This window comes from Silurus meridionalis, chromosome 23 (assembly GCF_014805685.1).
Source record: "Silurus meridionalis isolate SWU-2019-XX chromosome 23, ASM1480568v1, whole genome shotgun sequence".
NCBI classification, from domain to species: domain Eukaryota; kingdom Metazoa; phylum Chordata; class Actinopteri; order Siluriformes; family Siluridae; genus Silurus; species Silurus meridionalis.
Window position 1 is genome coordinate 18,866,192 of NC_060906.1, and position 23,891 is coordinate 18,890,082.

At 37.1% G+C, this 23,891-nt stretch overlaps 1 protein-coding gene across 1 annotated transcript in view; it reads left to right on the forward strand.

The window, feature by feature from the left end:
- Positions 1-20,861, forward strand: part of col12a1b (collagen, type XII, alpha 1b) — a 75,169-nt gene extending 54,308 nt beyond the window's left edge. Inside the window, 20 exon segments of the mRNA XM_046835739.1 lie at positions 266-430; positions 757-795; positions 1,197-1,335; positions 2,310-2,452; positions 3,115-3,224; positions 10,033-10,191; positions 10,466-10,543; positions 11,791-11,877; positions 12,905-12,958; positions 13,067-13,162; positions 13,596-13,649; positions 15,315-15,368; positions 15,489-15,542; positions 15,684-15,755; positions 16,221-16,256; positions 16,373-16,439; positions 16,560-16,742; positions 17,813-17,890; positions 18,590-18,760; positions 18,979-20,861. Of these exon segments, the coding sequence (XP_046691695.1) occupies positions 266-430; positions 757-795; positions 1,197-1,335; positions 2,310-2,452; positions 3,115-3,224; positions 10,033-10,191; positions 10,466-10,543; positions 11,791-11,877; positions 12,905-12,958; positions 13,067-13,162; positions 13,596-13,649; positions 15,315-15,368; positions 15,489-15,542; positions 15,684-15,755; positions 16,221-16,256; positions 16,373-16,439; positions 16,560-16,742; positions 17,813-17,890; positions 18,590-18,760; positions 18,979-18,986 (1,847 nt within the window). The 3' untranslated portion in view covers positions 18,987-20,861.
- The last annotated feature ends 3,030 nt before the right edge of the window (positions 20,862-23,891 follow it).

Here is a 23,891-nt window from a genome sequence, read left to right on the forward strand (position 1 = left end):
GTCACTGCTATTAAAAGTGATTGTAGGTTATTTTGTTAACTTAATTAATCTGAATTTCATTTGTATCATGTGTTTAGCAATAGGCATTTACACAAAACTGTCTTACAAAAATCCTGATATAAACGTGTAATTTGAATTTGTCCATCACTGTTTAAACTCTACCAAAAAAAACCCCAGCAATTAGCGATGGATCCTTGTGGAATATTTCTTTGACGTTAATCAGCATTTGGAATTCATTATTTGATTTGGAATTTTTTTTTTCCAGGCTACAGTGTGTTTGTGGTTGGAGTGGCTGACGTGGACTACGCTGAGCTTCAGAACATCGGCAGCAAGCCAAGCGAACGCCACGTTTTTGTTGTTGACGACTTTGATGCCTTTGCCACCATACAAGACAATCTGGTCACCTTCATCTGTGAGACTGCGTCTTCCTGTAAGTGCATTGTCGTCAATTTCTATTGTTATTATTCAAACTATTTCAAAAGGATCAATTCGTTTTCAATAGCAGTGCCAGTGGAAAAACTTACGCTTACACCGATATTATCAGGAGGCGGTCATAGTTTTACATTCCGTATACTTTAAAATATATTGGCCCTAAATAAGCAAATAAATGCAATGATTTATAATAAGCGATGTAAGGTTGTATTCTGTATTTTAACATTATATTTTAACATTGTTTGTAACATTTATAACAACTGACAATTATTGACATGTTTTACTCTATGCATTACCAAAATTGTTTCCTGATTCCTTTCACAGCTTGCCCTCTGATTTACGTGAATGGATTCACATCTCCAGGTACAGATACTGATAATTATATTATTACCATTAGTAATAATCTTTAAAGCATTATAAACGTACACACACACACACACACACACACACACATGATAACATGATAAAATATTTGACAAACATGAAAAGTATAAATTAATGACTTGCACTACAACTATAATATCGAAATATATGTAACACAACTAAATATGCCAGTAGATATGAATACCTGGCCTGGTTAAACATTTAGTAGAAAATAAGAAAAAATACCTATAGAGCTAGTGAGTGTTTTCTGGAACATTAAGTATTTAGTGCTCGGAATGGTTATACTGCTTGAGGATTTTGCTTCAACAATCAAGGTTTAATATTATCAACATGTTTTTTCCATCTTTCTAAATGGTTTATTTTTCTACAATTTCCCTTAGGTTTCCGAATGCTTGAGGCATTCAATTTAACTGATAAGACATACGCTTCGGTTAAGGGTGTATCAATGGAGCCAGGCTCCTTCAACAGCTACACAGCCTACAGGCTCCATAAAGATGCCTTCATCAGTCAGCCTACAGTGTAAGTTCATTACACCTTTATGCATAGTCTGAGTAAAGTCTGAGGCTCCTAGAGAAACTGCAGACATCAAATCGAATTATTTAACACATCACTTTATAACATTATAATGTTATTTTGTTAAATCTGTATAGTGTTTTGCTGTAGTTGTACTCCTCATTTCATTAATGTTATTGTGGTACATCTTTCATTTTTTCCCTCTCATCACTCACCAGCACCCACCAGTGCCCTCACCAATCTTATAGAAACATGCAGTGATAAAATAATTCATTTTTTATACTGGTTGAAAAATAGTTAATTTCCATTCAGCTAATAGTTTACCAATGTACTAAATGAATAATGCCTACAGGTCTTCTCCAAATTTTACTTTTCTTTCTGTTTTTTTACCTATAATAAATAAAAGCAGTTCTTAATCATAGGCCTTTGTAGGCCCCCAGACCTTTGTGGCCCACTGTATCCTTTGTCTACCTAAATAGTGCTAATAATCCTCATTACATGTGACAAATAGTGTTCACAATTGCAGAGGTAAATACAGCCTATTGCTAAAAGTATGCTATTAGAGGATTATTGTGGGCTTTCGGTCTTGTTGTTTTAGTCTTAACATGCCCAGCAGCTCTCAGCTAGACAATTAGACGTCACTGTTAGCTAAAAAGGTTAGAGGGATTTATGGCACCTTGTTAAAGTCAATCCTGACAGGTGGTGATGTTTGTTGAAGGGCTTCGTTTTTCCTCAGGCCTCAACATCAAGTTTAGTCCCAAAGACGTTTTACAAAGCATTCGTATTCACTTCTCTTTCACAAGTCTGTAATCTTTTTAACATATACACTGCAGTATCAGGTGACCTGAAAATGCCAGGTTTGATTTTAAACACCCCTTTGGGAAACTTTTAGAACTGGACACTGTCAAGCGATTGTAAAAACAGGCTTCTGTTATCTGTTATTCTTTTATATTTTAAAACACAAATTTTGGGTTCAACAGAGAAATCCATCCAAATGGTCTCCCCACATCCTACACCATTATTCTGATGTTCCGGATTCTTCCAGACACGCCCAATCAGGCTTTTGATATTTGGCAAGTGTCTGATAAGAACCACAAGCCTGAGGTCGGCATCACTATTGACCGTAAGTGTATATTTAATCCCTATAGATTTAAAAAAATATTTTGCTGCCTCATTTTATCCTGATTTTGTGTTCTTTGTGCATTGTCTGGGTACTTTTTTCTGTCTATCTATCTGTCTGTCTGTCTGTCTATCTATCTGTCTGTCTGTCTATCTGTCTGTCTGTCTGTCTGTCTGTCTGTCTGTCTTACTTATTACATATATATCTCTCTGAAGACCTTACTTTTCCAGCTTAAAGGAATTTTTATTTGCAACTTTCTCATATTTACTCGCAAAGGCAGATTAGTCCTGAAGTGGTGAGACATTTTGCCCCTGGAGCTCACAAAAACTGCGCACTAGCTAACTTTTCTTTTTTTATATTAATTTCCCTATTTTCATTAGCTATTCTTCCATCCCCACAAAGGGTATCTTATGGTCTCCAGGCTTCAAGCCTGTTATCCTTTTCCTTTCTTGGTATGCAGCCTTGACCTTGCACCATTTCTTCCTTCCGAGCTTCACTCTTCACACAATTTACTAATTGTCATATTTGGCGCAGGCTTCATGCAACATTTCAGTTCTGCTTATAAATGTTTCCTGTGAAGGATGTTTGTATTGTATGTCTAAGTCTATAAAGAGCTTGGAGGCCTATCTGATAATTTCCTCTTCTCTGTCTGTTTCTTTTTGCAGCCTCCAAACAGACCGTATCATTTTATAACAAGGACACACGAGGAGAGATTCAGAAGGCCACATTTGACAGTCCACAGCTGAAGAAAATATTCCATGGAAGCTTCCACAAGGTAAATGCTGCCGCCTTTGTGTTCTACAGTACATGGATCTGTGGATGTGGATCAATATGGGGTATTGCATTTCTGTCAAAAGCGTTTCCAGTTGTACCTACATGTGTTCAGTGACCTGAGGATATACAGATGTCTAGGATAGGAGGCATTCCAGATGTTACGATTACAGGTGATATGCCTGTAGGTGGTATGTAAACGTCTGTTCTTTTAGCAGATGGCACTTTAAAACTGTTATGTAATGTGTAGCTTGAAGGAATCATACCGTATAGAAAAGGTGATATGGGGAGCTTGTTTTTTAGATCATGCTCACACAAGGCTGCTTACTTATTTTTATACCCATCAATTTTGCTTTTGAAAGCTTTTGCTGTGCATCGTTAGTCCATATGAATTAAGCATAACAATACACTATACTGATGTTAATAAACTTCAAAAGTATGTTTGTTTGCCAGGAACATGTTTAGGAAAGCATCAGCTGCTATTCTCACTCTCAGCAGCTTTCTATTCCTGATTTTTATTCATCGGCCAAAATAAATATGAATGAAACCTAACTGAAGCTATGAAAACACTTCACAGCTGTTTATCAGTAAAGTTAATGTGAATCAGAGTCTTAATGAAACAAGTAGAAGGAATTGGGTATGGAAGTTGTAATGCGGCTGTTTTCTGGCAAGTGACAGTTTCATTGCGACATTAGTACATAATAAACTTAAATTGAATGGCGTGTTTTAAAGAAAGTTATTTGTGCATTCTATTGTTTGTGAAATATAAGGAAGATCCTCCAATGTAGCTTTTGTAGTGTAGCGTTAAAACATTAATGCATTATGAATGATGAAGTAATTTAATTATTTAATGATCTTCATATCTTATGTCCAAAATGTGACATTGTTAAGCTACATACTGTCTTTCTCATGTGAAAGTCGATGTAGAGTTTGAAGTTGCATTCGTATCGTTCAGTTGCCTTTCAGCTTCCAGTCGCACACTAAAGTACAATATACTAAAGTTCAGTATCACAGTTTAAATTTTCTGTGTTAAAAATACAGTCCCCAAATAAGAAAACCAGTGCGGTTGTACACCATTAAATAACCTAGACTGATTTAAATGCTTTATTTTTTTAGTGCTTAAATACAATGGGCACGTAGTTTATAAATGATAAACTCATAAACAACAATCCAAAACATAACTCTATTAGATTCAAGCAACATACTTGACCAGGTCATATTTTTCACTTTTTTCCTCTTTAGAAACCTTTTTGGCAGTGTATTGTTGGCTTTGTATTGTTATAATGCTGAAATATTCCTCTTCTGCCAAGTTTTTTGGAGTCTGGGAGTCTTCTTGTCAGCTAGTATTTTGGTATATTCACTGGCCTTTCTGGTGCCATCTATAAATGTCATCTCCCCAACATCCTTTGCACTAAGGTAGCCGGTATGATCACACTCCTATCACAGTGTTTAACTGGCAGGATTGTGCATTCACTATTTTATACCTGGTCAGGTTCACACCAAACCAGCTGGACCCAATCTGAGCCAAATTGATCTTGAACTCATCTGACCAAAGAATGTGCTTCGGATATTCACCAGAGTTTTTTTTTTCATTTTGAGCTTTCACAGGAACTCTGATTTCCACTAATAACCAAAGTACTAAGTCTGATGCGATTGCCCAAACTATGCAAGTAGATGCAAGTAGAACACACTTGTGTAAGTGCCATATTGTTAGTGGAGTCATCTTAGGAGAATAGTGACTGCAGCTCTGAGGTAGTATGGCTCGGTCTACTGCTGCAGCTGTATTCCGTCAGACTTTTGGTTGTTCCTTTCATTAAAGTTAAGTTGGTTGTTTCCTTTGTGAAATCTAGATTTAAAAGATGGACATAGGAGCTCTCAATCAGGAGCGTATAGGATCAAAAAGTTCTGGAAACCACAAGTATACTGAGTTTTGTAGCAGTGATTAAAGGTTGCATTGGGGTTGTACTTTAAGGGCTGTATTTATTAATCTAGTCTTTATAAAGTTTTGATTTGGATTGTTCCTATTAGAATCTACTTTACTTGAGAGGTAATAGTATTTTAAATCTTCTAACATTTAAGTGATATTACACAGGGGTGTATTAATTTATGCTGTATACTTGTTTGAATTCTAACAATGAACCATCTTGTCATCAAGCCAGACTTTGCTAAAGTCGAAAAAAAGTTTTATGACTGTCTACCGCCTCCCTGCAACATTTTGTTCTTTTTTCCTTAAGCACATCATTCAATTCAGTTCAATTTTTTTGTTTCTAGCACTTATTAAATAGCAGCTTTACCGAAATCCAGATGTAAATTTTGATCCCTTATTGAGCAAGCCAGAGGAACACGTTTCAAAGTAAAACCCTTCTTTTTCTGGGTGACATTGGAGAGTGGGATTAGAAATCATTGCAATATGCGGTGAAGTTAAACGGACTGTTGAAAGGAGGTTCGTTCTGGGTGTCTTTATGATTACAGTGACAGGTTTTAGGCTAAAAATATTCAGCTCTATTCCAGGTAAGATTAGCAAACAATGCAAGATTAAGTCTTGGTTGTAATGAGATTTTGAGCAGCAAAGATCTTTAGGGCATCCTTTTAAGATCATCAGAATGAATTACGTTTATATTTGTACAGCGCTTTTAATTATGACATTGTCCAAAAGCAGACTTTCTGCATTCAGGGTGTAGCTACAAAACTCAACAGGCACAAATGCCTTGGCTTCTCAACTACGTTTGAGGTAAAGGGAACACTGTGGAAAATGTATCTTTTTTTTTTTTGCAGAGCTGCTGCTTGCCAACACACACACATAGATATATACACAAAAGTTAATACTCTTTCTGAAAAAGTGCTTAATCCTGTTTGCCAAGCTTCAAAACAGACTGAGTGAAAAGGGGGATGTGGCACATCGTTTACAATCATTTCGTTATATAACGATCGTGAGGACTGCTAAGCTCTTGCGTTTTTTCTCAAATTTACAGTCTGTTTGGTGCTTTTAAAACATGGTGGAGTTTCGCGCTGGAAAAGGAAGTTGGAAGAATATTGGGTCAGCAAATTAGCCTTTAAACAATTACATCAGAACGGCATGGGAAGGAGGAGAAGAAAGCTGTCTTGCTCACTTTTTTTTGTTTCCCCATCTCCGTAGATATTTTGTCTCTTGTCTATTGGGCTAGAAAAGAAAACCACACAATACACATGACATATCTTTTTGATTCATACATAAATGTTATCCCTTTCTCGCTTTCTTTTTTTCTCTTTACCCACCCTCAGATTTTTGACTCTCATTCTCTCTCTCAATCCTGGCAGTGTCCCAGCCCTCATTATACTTATTCCAAGATGAGGGAATTCCTGTAGTTATTCTCACACTGCAGTTGCTTTTTTGAATGCAAAGTGTTCTAACAACTCCCTAGGAAACTGCTTGCCTTCCACCCAAAAAATCTAATATTCACTGAGTAGTTAAAGTGAAATCCAGCAGCTTATCACTTCCTCCATGAAGGATTCCATCTACATATCGTACTTCAGCTCTCACCTGTTGTATCATGAAAGAAAAATAATCCATTGATTTAATTTTCACAGTTAAACACAAAGCCTATCTGTAGACTGCCAGTGTTAAATCATCCAGCATTCCTGGATAAATCCAGATGATTTAGACATTCTAGCTGAAGCCCGTGCATTTTCTTCGAGGGTTGATTGCTGCTTATAGGTTGTTTAATTAATCTTACCGTGGGATTTCTGTATAAATGAGCTGTAAGGTGCAGAATGTGAGTTTTCCGAGCCACAAGGGTTGGCAAGGGATAAAGTTTGAATCTGATTTATGGCTGTATTTAAAGAGAGAACAGTTAAAGGTTATAATATTATAACCAGGGCTACATCTCAAACACAGAAATACGATGCAGCTGTAACTGGATATCTATGGTGGAAGTGGCGTTAAATCCATTTGTATTCAGACTGTAGCACATGTAGCACTGTAGCTTATGAAACCTGTATTGTTTACTCATGTTAGATTTTTTATTTATGTATATTTGTATATCTTATTTGGATTGAATTTTTGGGAACTCAACTGTCATAAACTTAAAGAATTGCTTTTGACAAGGAACATTTTTTGGTCTTGAGCATACCTTTACAAGTAAACCACAAAAGTTTATACTGTACATACCAGCTTTGGGCTTCATTTCCTGGACTGAAGTGCCTGAGCCAGTGTCTCTTCATTGAGATACCAGTAGCTTTTCACATAATCTAGATTAATATTTATGCAGTATGCTTAGACTCTCTTGAAAACAACAAAAAAACTGTTGATATGCCCTATACGTGGAAAAAATTAAAACATTTTATGACCCATTAAAACCTATCTATCCATCCATCCATCCATCCGTCCGTCCATCCATCCATCCATCCTTTCATCCATCCATCCATCCATCCATCCATCCATCCATCCATCCATCCATCCATCCATCTATCTATCTATCTATCTATCTATCTATCTATCTATCTATCTATCTATCTATCTATCTATCTATCTATCTATCTATCATATAGTAACGTTTAACCTTAAAGTTTATGTTTCCTCATCACATCTTGAAGTGTTTTATACTGCAGCAATATCTTTAATGTTATGGAACAGCCATTTCAATTTCTTATACCACATATAATAGCTGAAGTATATACAGTTGTTCCCTCTTACCGTACTCTCTAATTTTCGCTCTTTTAAAGTAAATAAGACAAAATAAGTGCAGCTTATAATGTTACCAAGAAACAGGAAACCGCAAAGCCCTTTACCCTGAACATTTTCCTATGTTGGTAAATGTATACTTAAAGCTTTATTTCTAAGTACTGACACTGGAAACCTCTCTCCAAAAAAAGTCTACATGCCTTTGTATGAGCTGTTACTAAAGAAAAAAGAACATGTTTAAATAATAATACATGCATCTTATGACAAGTTGTTTTTAAAGAGTGAAATTCATTCTGGTAGCCCTTTAGAATGCGACCAAAAAGAATAGCATGATTACACAACAAGATACTGTTGAAAAGTTTTTATTTAGACTCACATACTACAGTCTGGAGATGCATCTTGAGTGACATAATACTACAGTCGTATACGTCGTGTCTGGTCAGAGCTGGATGTAGAAATCTACCAGAGTTCTACAATAAAAGGCCTGCTGAATAATGTTTTAGACATACTGACTCCCAGATATTGTTCTATTAGGGCACTTTTTCCACTCCATTTCCTGTCTTCTTATTGCTGCTTCTTTTTACCTTATTTACCCTCTGCTCAAGAAAGGAGGCTCCAAGTCTCACAGCATGAGTTTTTTGCCTGTTGACCGTCTGAAAATCCAGAGCCATGACCGTGTCGTGACGTTCAGACAATGTTCACGTCAACCTCGAACTTCCACTTCCAATGATTTTAAGCAGAAGCCTCTTCTTATGGCAAGATCTTAAGAATTTCGCTTTTTCCCAAAGGAAGGAGGCGGTGGGGAACAGCTGCTTTTGAGTGTTGCTGTTGAGTGGGACGCGTGCAAAGACTGGAAAGCTAGATAGATATCAAGAATAATATTGTTGACTACACTCGATCATCGTAAACGTTGGATTTGCTGAGGACTGTTTATGGAACATGTCTGATGCTAATACTTGTAGTGGAACAAAACTCTATGGCATGAATTGTGTGAGACTTCTGACGGTTTGACAGACCACCCACTTTCACTCATACAGTATGTTAAAACTTTTTCCTGGTCAGATTCTGGGATCCTGGAAACACCGGGCAAAAAATGGGAATACACCCTGGATGGGATTGCCACTAGAAGTAATTTAGTGTAGCCAGTTAGGAGCATCTATGAGATGGGAAGAAATCTGCATACCCACAAAGAGGAAACTCACAGCGTCATTGGAGCATGAAAAAACTCCAAACAGACGGTAACCTAGATAAGGGTCAAACCAGGAAGCTGTGAGGCAGCAACACTTATTATGAGTGATAACCACAGTTTAAAACAAAAACATGATGCAAAAGAAAGCTCTTAAATGCCTAATCTGCTAATTTCCGTCAGCTGTTTGTTCGCATCTGGTGCATCTGGAAATATTTTCCAATTTAGACAATTTTCTCTTCTAGTTCTGCGTATGATCACATCTGCATTCTGTACCCATACAAGCTTTTTTTTTTGTAATTTAGGACAATGTATGAAATGCTAAACTATTTAAGTTCAGTTAAGAACATTAAGGTAAACTAAAAGTTGCTTTATACTTACATGTACATTACAGCAAAGTGAAATTATTTCTCTGCATATCCCAGTGATGTTAGGAAGCTGGGGTCAATCATGTTACAGAGAGTTAAGGCCCTTGCTAAAGGGTCCCAAGCTTGGTTATACTGGGGCTTGAACCCCCAACCTTCTAATCAGTAACCCAGAGCCTTCACCACTGAGCTACCACTTCCCCAGGAGGTGAACCTGGTACTTTTCACAACAGAAGCAAGAATCATTCCCCTAGACGAGCTACCTAATTTTTGCATTTCCCAGCTTGTCAGGAAGTTGGGGTCAGAGCGCAGAGTCAGCCATGGTATAGCACCTCAGGAGCAGATAGGGTTAAGTGCCTTGCTCAAGGGCCCAACAGTGGCAGATTGGTTGTGCTGGTGCTTGAACCCTAGACCCTATGATCAGTAACCCAGAGTCTTAACTTCTGAACCACCACTCAACCACCCTTCAAGGCAATGAAGAAATTACACCTTGTATCCACAGGATACACAGAAGAACAGAACAGTGTCCTGATCCTCACATGACTTATAAATGATCCAGTATTTACCTGATTCTCTTTTTTTTTTTTTTTTTCATTTTTAGCTCCACATCATGGTCTCACCGAACAGCGTCAAATTGAACCTGGACTGCCAGCAGGTGGCTGAAAAGGAAATTAAGGAAGCTGGAAATACATCAACAGATGGCTATCAGGTGCTGGGCAAAATGTCCAAATCGATTGGTTCCAAAGGGGAATCAGCAACAGTGAGTAAAGCATTTTGCCTGATATTTAGCATGTGAGCATGCAGCATTTCATTCTTTCATTTCATGTATATAAAAAATGTGTGCATATAAAAAAACAAAAAAAAAACAAAGTTAAATGCCTAACCCCCCCCTGATGGATTTTCCAGCTGCAAAGTCTGTCATTAATTTTTATCTGGTGGTTTTTATTTTGTTGTTGCATTTTTTCTGTTTTTAAAGTCTTTAAATGTGAAGTTCGGATCAAAGATGCGAAACATGAAATTTTTTTGATACACAGTTCCAGCTCCAGATGTTCGATATAATCTGTAGACTCGGATGGACCAGCCGGGACAGATGTTGTGACCTTCCTTCGATGGTAAGAGCCACCAAAACAAACTCCAAAACATGTCTTTATGTTTGTTACTTTGATTGTTTTTTTGTTTCATGGCGCTGTGATTAAATGACCTGAGTGTGTTAATTTGTCGACAGAAAGCCACGAACTGACATGGCGGCCACAAACAAAAACACACAGCAATATAATTAGCCAGTTAGAAACATCTGGTTGTCTACAATTTTGTCATCAATTATTTTTCGAGTTTGAGTGTGGATGTTAACACTAATAATTAAAAGGCTTTAGTCATGATCTCTTTCACCCTTCGAGAATATTTGCCTATGTACTTTACAGTTATAGCTCATGCTTTGGCATAACATCTATCAAAAAGGTTATGCCTCGAACATGTTTGCGTGGAAATACAAAGAAAAAAATGCTTTGATGTTGGAAGCCTTTATGGCAAGATAGAATTATGGGCCATCATGTAGGAAGAGCATCTCTGAGAAGCAGACGCTGCTCTGTTTCCATCTGAGCCTCAACAGAAAGAATCGCAAATTGCTGCTTTTAAAGGTTCATGAAATTTTGGATAAAATTAGCAGTTAAAGGACAAGAGCGGCTCAGCTGCAGCTTCAAAACAGCTTATTGTCATTAATTTGTAGCTTGTCCCATATTTACATTGACTTTTTTACCCTGAACATCTAATTGTTTTTTTTACCACCATGCCTTGCTTCTCCATCACACAGGACGAAAGTGTTCAAAATCTCCCTTGTCGACATAAAACAGCGACACCACATGAATCACGTAGCCGTGCCACCCTGCTGAAAAGCTGGTGTTCTTCACATCACACTCAGGATTTAATAGAGTCCAGCTTTAAAAATAATGCTGTCAGCAAGAACAAGTGCTTCTCTAGTGGAAAATGTGGATTTTAATGCCTACACTTAACTTTGGAATACAATTTTTTCCCTATGTCTTCACCAAATCCTCTAAAATGCTAAAAAAATGTAGCTCTGTTTTCTTTTCTTTTTCATTTTATTACAAAGAATCATACTTTCCTCCCATCTTTAAACAGAAAAAAGTCTTATATTTGTTATGACTGCTTTCCTGTTTGTTCCTGTTGCTCATTCTGCTGAAAGCTCCTCTTTGAGAATCCTCTTCCCCTCTTCTGCCTTTTTCTTTTTAGATTTGAGTTTTGAATAAGATTTACTCTTGAGGCAGAAGAGCAGTTGCTGCTCTAATCCTCAATGGCCTCATTCATCTCCTCTAATCTCACATACTCTGTCTTCTTTTTCTAGAGAGACGAGGCCAAGTGTCCATCTCTTCCTAACGCCTGCACATGCACGTCGGACAGCACTGGGCCTCCCGGACCGCAGGGACCCGTGGTAAGATGCTTTTTTTGAGAAAAGGATTACCTGGAGCAGACGGTATGTCCAACTACGTAGGAATTACTGCAACGTGCAGTTCAGAGTTAGCTAACGTGCAGCATATCCATTTCACATGCTCTCTGTCAGTAAGCACAGAAGGAGCCCTAGGCCATAGAACTGTTTCTCATTCGGGATTTTATCCGTGATGAGCTGCAGCATAAACCATTATGAAAAGAAAATTTGGCCGAAACTACAATTTGCACAATGTCCCCTTTTATTTCAAATGCCAGCGCATGTTTGGTATTCAAAGTTTGCTTTTTTAGTTTTGAAGATTTGGTGCTAATGTGGTAAAGTACGGGAAGCTTAAAGTCTCAAAGTCAGCTTTGGACAAAAGCACATGTTAAATCGTTTAAACTTTTGCCTCAGACTGCTTTGTTTATCAGACTTTGTTATGCAGTTTTCTTACATCGTCTGGCACACTGCTATCTATATAAAAAAAAAACCTGGACAGCAGCCATAATGCTAGAATCACTACCTCAGCACTTACTGTCTTGGTGTCATTCCACAGTTAGCATATTCAGGAAGAAGATCTGGCTGAAGGCTTTAAATGCAGAATTTGATGCTTTATATGATATAGTACCAGTTTGATTTGTATATATTTATTTTTCTTTAACACAGTACTGTTTGCATCATGCTAAACTTGTAGATGGAAGCTTTCCTCGTTCACCTTTCTAAATACAATAGAAAACAAAGAAAGCTGTGTTTACCTACTATGTTGACTGTACATTGAATACAGGGAAATCATCTATAACTTTAATGAGTGGATATTGTATGTATATCTAAAACATGCAGGAGTGTATTTTTGTTGTTTGATGAACTACCTGACAACTTATTCACATTTATAAAAAAGTTAGAATAATAAAGAACAAGCCATGCCTAATAGCTATGCTAGCATGGGCAGGCCAAGTGCATCATTTGGATAGAAATAAACAGTTATGTGAGCAGATCACAGGATCTTTACTATCTGTAACTCTGACTTTTCCAGGGAGCACCTGGTAGCAAAGGTCCCCGAGGTGAAAGAGGAGAAAATGGACCTGTCGTAAGTATCATATTAAGTTCCTCCTGTCCATCCATTTCTTTTTTCAAAGGTGGAAAACTTGGGACTGGTTATTAAGTAATTTTTTCCTATGTGTATGTGTTACTGTAGGGTCCAGTTGGACCTCGTGGAGATATGGGTCCACAAGGCCCAATGGGTCTTCCAGGACCTCAGGGCCCCAGTGGGCTCTCCATTCCAGGAGAAGCTGTAAGTGATCCATCCTTCTGTTTTTTTTCTCCTTGCTTTAACTACTTCCCTCGTCCATTGTCTTTGCTCTCAGCCCTGTTCTCGGTAGTGAGTTGTAAATCTCTCAGACCCCTGAACTGAAGGATTACTCTGACCATTAATTTTCTCCTGAGTGAAATTTGCACTGTAACTACGGTTCTGAGTTGTGCGTTCCTCCAAGTCTGTTGACCTCACGCTGGATACACGACACCCTTTAAAACACCTTATACTTAATGCATCAACATAAATCTGACTTCAGCCCCTTTCCTCCCTGCTCTCAGCCACAGACTCTCTTCCTTCCCTTTTTTAGGCAGACGTTATTGATTTGCTGGATTTATGTGTCCGATTACCAGTAGAATGACAAGTACATAACCTCCTCCACTCACCTACCCTATCTTCTGCTTTTTTTCTTTAGGGGCGTCCAGGACCGAAAGGAGATCCTGGTGATGCTGGACTACCAGGGCAGAAAGTAAGATTATCTTTTGGCTTTTTATGCTTTAAAAAAAAAAAAAAAAAACAAAGAAAAAGAACACTGTATAGCTCATGCTACTACTTTGGAAGGACTCCATATTGGCTTATAAGCTAGCAGAGAGGTTACTCACACAGACATAGATCATGCTATAAGATTTTAACTGTAAAGCATAAATTGCCTATTAAAATATTTATTTTAATGCTTTAAAGCCATCCTGAATGTTTGGAGCAAGCAAAAGCATTACAGCAAGTTAGCTAGGAGTTAGCAATATGTAAGCAGCTGGAGATTTTTTGGCATGACATGATGCCATGCTTTAATGCCACTTTTGTATGTTACTCTGGATAATGGTGCATGTTATTTGCAGTAAATGTAAAATGCAATGCACATTCACTTGACACTGGATACATTCGTTGGGTGTTAATTGGGCATCCATGTTACCTTGTTGTTTCATCATTGTCCATGTTGTTGAATGCCACAGAATAGCAATGAGATTTAAGGGCACAGATGAAACTCATCCAAAACAATGAAATTATTTTTAATACTCTTATTATAAGTAAGTGTATTCCTATTAGTAAGACGTTATACTCTCTATGTATATACATTATAAAGCATTAAATTAATGCTTAGAATAGGCAATGTCTTGCAAAAGAAAAACAACTTGAAGCAAAACATTTGTACTGTATTTCCATTTGGTGTGACTTTAACTTCACTACATTTCAAATATTTTACTTTTTACTCAACTACATTTTGTGAAATTAGTCGTTCCTTTTTATTTATGAATGGATAAAAATGTGACTGGTCAAGCATGCAGCAAGCCACCAATCAGAGAGCACAGAGGTATAGCAGTGCTCTGTTTTTAACTTGTTTTGTTTGCCGCTTAGTGGTATCTAATTAGTACGAACATACATGTACTTTTATTTAAGTTTAAATAGAGCACTTTTACTGGAGTATATTTAAATTATCTAGCTTTCTAACTAACCAATAGTCCTAGCGTATCTCCACTTTAACTCATGTACATGGTTTGTGTACTTCGTCCACCACTGTTATATATGAGTAATGATTAGTGAACATCTTTCTAGAAAGTTTTGACAGTTTGTAGCATAGTGAACAAACTGTATAATTACTACGTGACCTCTGTATAGTCACTTATAGTCATTTTATCTAATTTCTATGTGCTGCACACCATGTCCTTTGCAATTAATTAATCTTTACATACTACCTCATACCTGCACTTTAAAAATAGAGAGAGAGAGAGAGAGAGAGAGAGAGAGAGAGAGAGAGAGAGAATTTGTACTTGTATCTGCACATTGAAAATAAAGTGATGATGGGTGCTGACAGGTGAACTTGTTGGATGCAGATGCTATAGCGACATGCATTTAATAACTTGCAGCCAGATTTTTAAAGGCCATTAAAACGGTTATGGCAGAACCCTTTAAATCTTTCGACCAAGCATCAAAGGCGAGCTGAGATTGATGAGAAGGGGAGAAATGGGGATGGGTGAGGAGTAAACTGCTGAAGTTATTTGAAGCAAGTCAGAAATTCAGAAATAATAAAAAAAAGGCAAACCGTGTTTTATAATGGTTTAAATAGCTTTGTTAGAGGGAGGTGTGTTCACTGGCAAGAGTGTGTTCAAGCATGTTAACATGTTTATGTCTGTCTCAGGGTCTACCTGGACCAGCTGGTCCTGTCGGTCCTATGGGAATCGCTGGAGTAAGGGTGAGTTCTGCTGCCCATCTGGGTGCAGTGCATTACTGTGTATAAGTAGATCTTTCTGTACTGTACTGTGGAAATCTGGAACTGATTTTATTTCTTCTTGTGTGTCTGTGTGTAATACAGGGACCTCCAGGAAAAGAAGGATCAGCTGGACCCAGAGGCCCTCAGGGACCAATGGTGTGTTTAAATAATAAGGATTTCATCGAGAAACACTCCTGTCTTGGCATTCTGTGTTTTGCTGAAAATGAATAGTTGAATTGGCTCCCTTTTGAGTCTCTGTGAAATATTGATTTTGATGCTGATGCTATTTTTGTGCAGGGAGCACCTGGATCTCCTGGAATGCCTGGTCCAACTGGAAAACCTGGCAAGACTGGTGAAAACGGTATTCCTGTAAGTAAATACTCACTAGACCATACATTTAAACACTGTGTTTCTTTTTTTGTAAAGAAGAAATGAGAGAGCACATGGTATGTTATAATACAGGTGGACACGAAAGCTAGATATTACAGTTTTCTTTGAGAGACATCTATCAATGAGACAAGCAATGATAAAAAATCAGTCACATTCCAGAAGAGCTTAATATTATGCTGTCAGAGGGCTATTTGTAATACAACGAAATGGCGTCTCACTTTTACCCGCTTTACCCAAAGACCGACAGCAGCCCTCGGGCATTCATCAAAACCTGCTCAGTGACATCCAAATAACAGTCGGAGAGATTTTCCAGCTTGCGATAAACTAATTTAGGGTTATTTTAACGTTGTGAAACTTTGTGGTAGAGGGGATTTAAGGGCAAGTGGGATTTGGGTTTTCAGATGTGGTGGCGTATGTAAAGTAAGAATATGCTTTTTTTCACAGGGACACATTGGAATGAAGGGAGACAAGGGGGAGAGAGTGAGTGATGGCCTTGATTTACATTTTATATTTGTAGTTGGTTCTGTTTTTCCATTTGAAAAGTTTATTTTTTCAAGTAAATATGCAATTAGGAATTCTGCTGTTATGTCTTTTAGGGTGACCTCGCCTCTCAAGGGATGATGCGTTCCATTGCCAGACAAGTCTGTGAACATTTAGTCAACAGTAAGTGGTATTTTGAGTGAACGTTTTCTTTACAGCAATTTATAAAAAAAAATTGTGTGCAAAGTGCATTCAGTCAATTGCGTTTTAATGAGCGTTAATATGTAATTGTTTTACTTCAAGGTCAGATGAGCCGAGTCAATGACTTGCTGAACCAGATCCCCAGTGACATGCGCAGTAACAGCCCTGGACCTGCAGGCCCTCCTGGGTCACCTGGTATTCAAGGGCCTCGTGGAGAACCTGGCCGGATTGGACAAAATGGTTTTCCAGGAAGGCCAGGACAGCCTGGACAGCAGGGAGAAAGAGGTGTGTTTCAGTCCTGACATGAACAACAGGGCCAATTTATCTAAACTGAATTGTGAGATATTACAAATAAATCTGTCTAGACTTTAATGAAATGGTTGGACAACGGTGAGAACATTTGAACATCTGAGGGATTATTGGCAAAAAATGAAAAAATAAATGTTTAAGTGTCTTCAAATAGAGGTAGGAAGTAAGGTTGGGGTGTTCTGTTATAGAAAAATAATCAGCAAATGACTGCATCACTGTTGTAATACTGTGTTAGCATCAAAATGTGGATTATTTTCCTTAAACATGTCATCATTACAAATCTTACAAGTCATTTATAACTGTTACAGTTACACCAAAGTTATACAATATTACCAAGTTGCCTCTGTCCTAAAGATGTTGCCATGGTGGGAGGCTTATTCACTAATACAAAAATTCAGGTTAAATGACCATGAATCTGTTTATTTTAAAAACAAGTCTCTGGTAATATGATGTTACTACAGAAACCTACAGCATAAAAAGAGTTTGTAAATATAAACTCATCATTTGATTTACAGTTAAAAGCTGCTATCAGATCTGCTGTTATTGAAAAACTAACAGCCTCTTGATTTGAGACAAATTTGGATGAATATATAGTAGGGCAGTTCTTTCCTTAATTGTTTTAACACTGCTTCACCCCAAAAAGACTTCATCCTATCTTCACAAATCCCTACAATCCACAGTTTTTTGAGGAGTGTTCTGGAGTACAAAAGAGCATCATTTTTATTATCTTACCTCTCTATATTTCTGTGCCAATGTCCATGTCATCAGGAGCTTATGTGAGCACTCAAAGAATCAAATAAACCCCAAAACTGCTGTCACTTTCTTTCAGTTGGATCAAAAGTACTGTTGCAGCAAAAGCACATGCCTAGCTCTTAGCTTGGACAGAGATATTGATACTTTTTGTATCCTGCATTTTCTATCAGACTCCCCCTTGATGTCATTCCAGGAATTCTGGATCAATGCGCTCTATCCATCCACATGCATTTATCGCTCCTGGGGTTTCTCTCGGTTCTCACAATGCTGTATATTAATATGATCGAATTCAGGTCCAGCTGGCGAGAAGGGTGACAGAGGAAGTCCGGGAATTGGAGAGAGAGGACAACGAGGCCCGCCTGGACCACCTGGTAAGACTTTTTATGTTTAAATGCACACAAAACCACAGGCCTGATCCATTCCTTTTAAATAGCTGTCAGTATAGATGTCACCAGTCTCTCTCATTTCAGTTTGGTTTAATTTCATAATGGTATTCGAACGAAAGTGAGTGCGTCCCTGTGCGAGTTTTTAACTAAGCCTTTTAAAACAATAAGGTTCTCATTGTCCTAATGCTGAGCAGAATAATTTTCCATCCCAAGCGTGTTGCAGTTCTGTTCATGTTCTTATTACACTCATATAATAGTAACCTGATGACATATTCTAGCATAACTCTTTCCATCTCAGACATGAGTTTTTCTTTTTAAACAGTCTTATACATAATCATGTGTATGAACTGTACGAACTGTAAGTCGACAAAATATGAAATACCATTTACAAGTTCATCAAAACAATATTCACATTTTTTAAGGAAAACATGCTAGCAGTTTAATGAAGAAAAAAACAGCTGGATTATTTGTTACTGAACAGCAGATACTGTGTTGTGTTTGACTTTGATCTAAATATCATAAAACAATATTGTTAAAACCTCTGAATGATTCTTTTTTCATCACTGTTTTTCTTTATCTTTATTATTTTTGCTCGGCTTCTGAGCTAAAAATCGAATGGTTAGATAAAAATATTACATAAAAATAAGTAACTAAATAAGATTGCTTTACTTGATTCTGAATCAGGATCACCAGGTGAATCTAGACAAGGACCTCCAGGCCCCACCGGTTCCCAAGGTGCTCGTGGTCCACCTGGTCGTAACGGTATTGCAGGGGCTCGAGGACCACCAGGCCCTCCAGGCTACTGCGATTCCTCTCAGTGTGTGGGAATCCCATATAACGGCCAACAGTACAGAGGTACGTAAATTTTTCTCACAACATAACCTGCTGCATAACATTACAAAGCACCACTAATAATGCCTGTATTAGCCAGTTGCATGCATAGCTAGCAATTAGCATAGTGCATGATAAGCTACCTTGCAGTTAATTTAGATCTGAGGTTTAGCATCACGTATGTATACAACACCCTGCTGATGTAGTTTCATAACTCTAACCCGCTCTCTGACCTGTTCCAGGTTCGTAAGCATTCTAAAGCGTCTGTGCTGCTTTCACTCTGAAATCATGAGTGAGTCCTGATTGAGCTTTGTCCTATGAGGATAATCACCAAGAAAACGATTAATGAACACTATAGAAAGCAATATAAAGCTACAAACACACACAACAGTAATAAATAACGGACTGGTACTAACAAGAGTTTGCCGCAACTTTAACCACCAACACAACGGGTGATGGCAGCAATGCAGTGGCCTGTTTACAATCTTGAAGCCGAACGGCAAACAGGCGGGTGGAGGAGCATGATCCAAAATCACACAAAATCAACACCACCAACACCTACTAACCCAGAGGATTTATAGCCAAGACTACCGATTCTATCGATTAGCCTAACTCTTTTTGTTTTTTTCCTTTAAAAAAAAGAAAAAATCTGTAAATAAACTAATTGTGCCTTGTAAATTACCCCAAATTTACTAAAAATTCATTTTAACACCAGCTTGTGCCTTGTATTCTGCTGTTCGCTGAATGCCAATATGATTGCCTCTTTATTAAATGTTATTTTATTTTATTTTAAAATGATGATGTGCCATACGTCATATACTCTTTGACTTTGCTCAGGGCCGATTTATACCCCGTGCCTTTTTTAAAACGTGACCCTGGAGGTGTTAATTTTTAAAAGAAAGATATTTGTGTACTTGGTAACAAAGAAAGTCTCCTTCTCTGTCATTAAGCTTTAAACTGATATTCCTTATCCACCTCCTCAGCTGTGTTACCATGTCTCATGTCACACACTTAAATCTTCCATTATACTTGATGTTGAAAATATTCCCATGACTTCATTGCTCCCATTTCTACGTCTCATCAAACATGAGCGGAAAAAAATTGAAAAATGACCCCATTTTATTGTTTTCTCGATCAGTCCCAATTGTCCTTTATTTTTCCAACCCTTATTTTTGCTCCGATTTTAGTTTCATGGCTATAGCATTACAACACAATGCTCTTGTTGACTTGAAGTGTACCATTACATATTGCTCAACTGGGCAAAATGATATTTCCAAGCAGAAGCGGTTTCTCGCGATCCCGAGCCCCATGAATTCCAAATACCTGAAGAAGACTTTGAGCTTTCACCCAGCGTGCGACGCAAGAGATCGCTGTCCCGAAGACAATTCAAATGGACGACATCATAAAAAATATATGTTCTTTCCATAAAATGTAAAGTTTTATTTTGCCATTCAAAGTTGCTTTCACATATGCCACCAATAAGGTCTGTGAACTTGATATGACAAGAGCTCTCTTTGCATTTTTCCCTTTAACTACTCCCCTTATGCGCTTGTAAATTGTCTGCTCCGTTATGCTAAATCACAGCATGTACTAGAATTGCTGGCGAAAAACAGTTACACGTTCTACTTCCTGCCGTCATGATCGTAGAACACAGCAAGCATACAAACCCACACGTCAGTCATTCAAGTTATCTGCCTTCATAACCCAAAAATGGGTTTTATCATCATCATCATCATCATCATCATCATCATCATCAGCGTAAACATCATCATCCACAGTAACACATGGCCTCCATCGCATTATCCTGAATATTTATCAGTTTCGTTTTTTTTAGCAAATGTTTTACCAAAAGTGGAATTGCATGTCTGTCATGTATATTTAGGAAGTTTATTTGTTTCTTTTATTTTTTTTCCTTATTCCTTTTTTTTCTTTTAATCAGAATATAGTTGTTCTTATTGTTGTGTTATCAGTATCAAACGCAGTTGGCATTTGTGTGCAAGACTATGGATATAGTATTGCTGCTTGATGTTTGTAACTGCAAATTGTGAATTCCATAGCCTTATTTTTCTTATTTATTTCTGAAACAGAGGAGGCATTTTTCAATAAAACTACTGAAAATATAAAACAGTGTCGTGCTGCTTTCGATCAGGATCGATTACCAAAAAAAAAAAAAACAGTGGCTCAAGAGACAACTAGAAACAGAAGTATGTATTATTTTTTTTTACATCAAACAAATTCTCTGAAGAATACATTTAAATAAAAAAATTAAAAAGGAACATTTTTTCCAGAAAACTGCAGAATGACATTGGTAAAGGAATGACTGTTTATAGCTGCTACAATATAAAAACTTTTACAGGAACTCACAGGTATTCCACACTGTTAAATGGAATTGGAAAATAATAAAAAGAAAATGTAATTATGTAAAATAGCAATTGTTTGCTATTGATTTTCACTAGAATTAAAAGAAAACAAGGAGCATACAAATATCCAACCCTACACCGAAATTCTGTGTTTGCAGGTCATGTCTTACTGTATTTGCATCAAAGCACATGATAGGATATTGTATTTGATGATGCAGTAACACTATGGTGTCATGCGTTTATTAGGAACCACAAAGCACACACTCTTTTGCGCTGAAAATCTTATATCTGAAAGAACAAACTTGTGGTTTTATCTCTGACTGTTCCACAGGAGACTCCTTTCACAACTGCTAAATAAACTCATCAGAGACAACAATTATGAAACCATGTCTGTGGAGTGAGACGCACATAAACTGTAAACCTGAGGAGATTTAACAGTGTAGTATACCTCACAAGAGTTTTAAAGGAGGCTGGATTTATCTATATTTGAACTGATATATGGTAAAAAGAAGCTCCACAATTCGATGGCTTAGGTTTAGTTCAAAGGCATGAAAATCTCTATAGAATAGATGTACATTCCTTTGGGTATCTCTCCAAGTCGGTCAATAATTTAGAACAAAAAGGGCAGTTGGGTTATATTTCACTCATGCATATCTGGTTTTCAATAGAAAGTTCTGAATAAAAGGTGTGAGACCAGGACAGCAGTCATGACTGCTTTTTTAGTGATGCTTGGCTTTTGAAGAACTTTCGGAGAGATGTGTTTGTGACCTGAGAATGGTGGCAAACCTCAAACTGCAACATTCCAATGTCAGGGGAAAGTGGAGAGTCAGTGATTTTAAAATAATATAACTATATATTATTATATAGTTAGAACAAGTCAATTCTAACTATTGTTCTATGTCTAATAACTATGTTTATGCTGATAGTACTAAAAGTTACCACTGAACTGTTACCACATTTTGCCAAGAGATATAAAAGACACAGAGATACAAACATTATGAGTAAATATTTAAGCTAATTTTAAATGTCATCACCTTCAAGTTAATGGGAAAATATGATGCCATAGTGTAGCATACGTTATAAAACATGATGTTTGCTTTAAAAAACAAAACAAAATCAACATAATGCAATGAACACAAATTGGGATCGGGTTCCAAAAATGAATCGTCTAGAAGTGATTTATTCCTCTTGTACACACAGATGTTTGCCAGTTACTTTTATTTTCTGATTTATTAAAGAAAAACACAAAATATATTTAATTTGTTTATAGATGCAGTTCATATTGTGGAATGCCCATTGTAGTAGAAACAGCTGTTCCTTATCATCAGCCAAGTTTTCCTGTCATTAAAGTTTAAAAAAGCAGCATTACAAATGTTACAAAACACTAAATATAAGAAAAAATTGTAAAAACTGTAAAGGAAAAAAAAAAAAAAAATATATATATATATATATATATATATATATATATATATATATATATATATATATATATATATATATATATATATATAAAACCACTGTATGAACAAATGTATTGGCACATGACTTTTCCAGCCATATGTGGTTCTTTCTTTTCCCAACTGTATAGAATGTCTTTGGATGTGGTAGCATTACAATTTCATCACCATGAACTAGGAGACCCAAACTTGTTCCAGCATGACAATGTCCCTGTCTACAAAGCCAGCTCCATAAAGATATGGTTTACTTGGGTTGGAATGGAGTGTAGGATTTTGAATAGACTGCTGTAGATATCTGAGCTCAACCCTATTGAACTCCCTCAGGATGAACTGGAATCTCCACAAGCATGCTCCAAAATTTAGTAGAACATTTTCCAGGAATAGTGGAGGTTATTAAAAGAGCAAATGGGGATGTGGAATGGGATGTTCCAGGCACTCACAAACCTTTGTCCATACAGTACTGTATGTATAAATATGAGCGTTTTGTATTTATTTTAATACCGTATGATCAATGCAGGAGGGTCTGTTGTCAAAAGTACTGCTATTAAACAAATGAATAAATCAAAATTTTCAATCTTCAGAAGCAAGCAATTGATTATATTGCATTCATCAGTGTGCTGGTTTTAACTAAAAATAAAACGTCAATCACTCTACCACTTATTTTTTAAGAAACAATGTAATTTCTTTACATACACATCCTGTTCTTATAGATCACAGTGTTTAAAATCTGTAATTATATAAATGGCTGGTGCAGTCCTTAAGGCAAACCAGAGGAAGTCACATGCAAATGTTTTCCGACATGCATACAACACTACTTCTAAAGCGCAATATAAGATTTTCTTCTTTCTAGGCTGTTAGAAGAACTATTAACTCATAGCATGTTTCACAGCCAAGGATTACCTCATGGAAAGAGCCGAGGAGGCAGAGGAGAGTTTGAAAGCTATGGCAGTTTGCACAACAGGAGCTTCTCCTTTTGGAGCTGCTTCATTTTCTCATCAGTGAGTTAATCTACTTCAGTGATAGTAGCTGTAAATTTCTTCCTGCTAATCATCTCAGTGGCTTGTTGAAACAACCCGACTTAGACACTGCTATGGAGCATTGGGATTAATTAGGCTTGTCCTGTGTTTAGGAATTCCTCTTGGATGCTGGGTCTAATAAATGAAATCCATGATCCATTTCGAAACAGTAATACAATACATATCAAGTGTAAGTGAAAGGGAAGAACTTAGAATTGGTAAAAAGGCTGAATGAGGAAATCCAGGAAGCCTGATCATAAGAAGCAATAAAAATGTTTTGGTAGAAAAGCAGACATTTCGGGATTTGCGTAAGCTAACACAC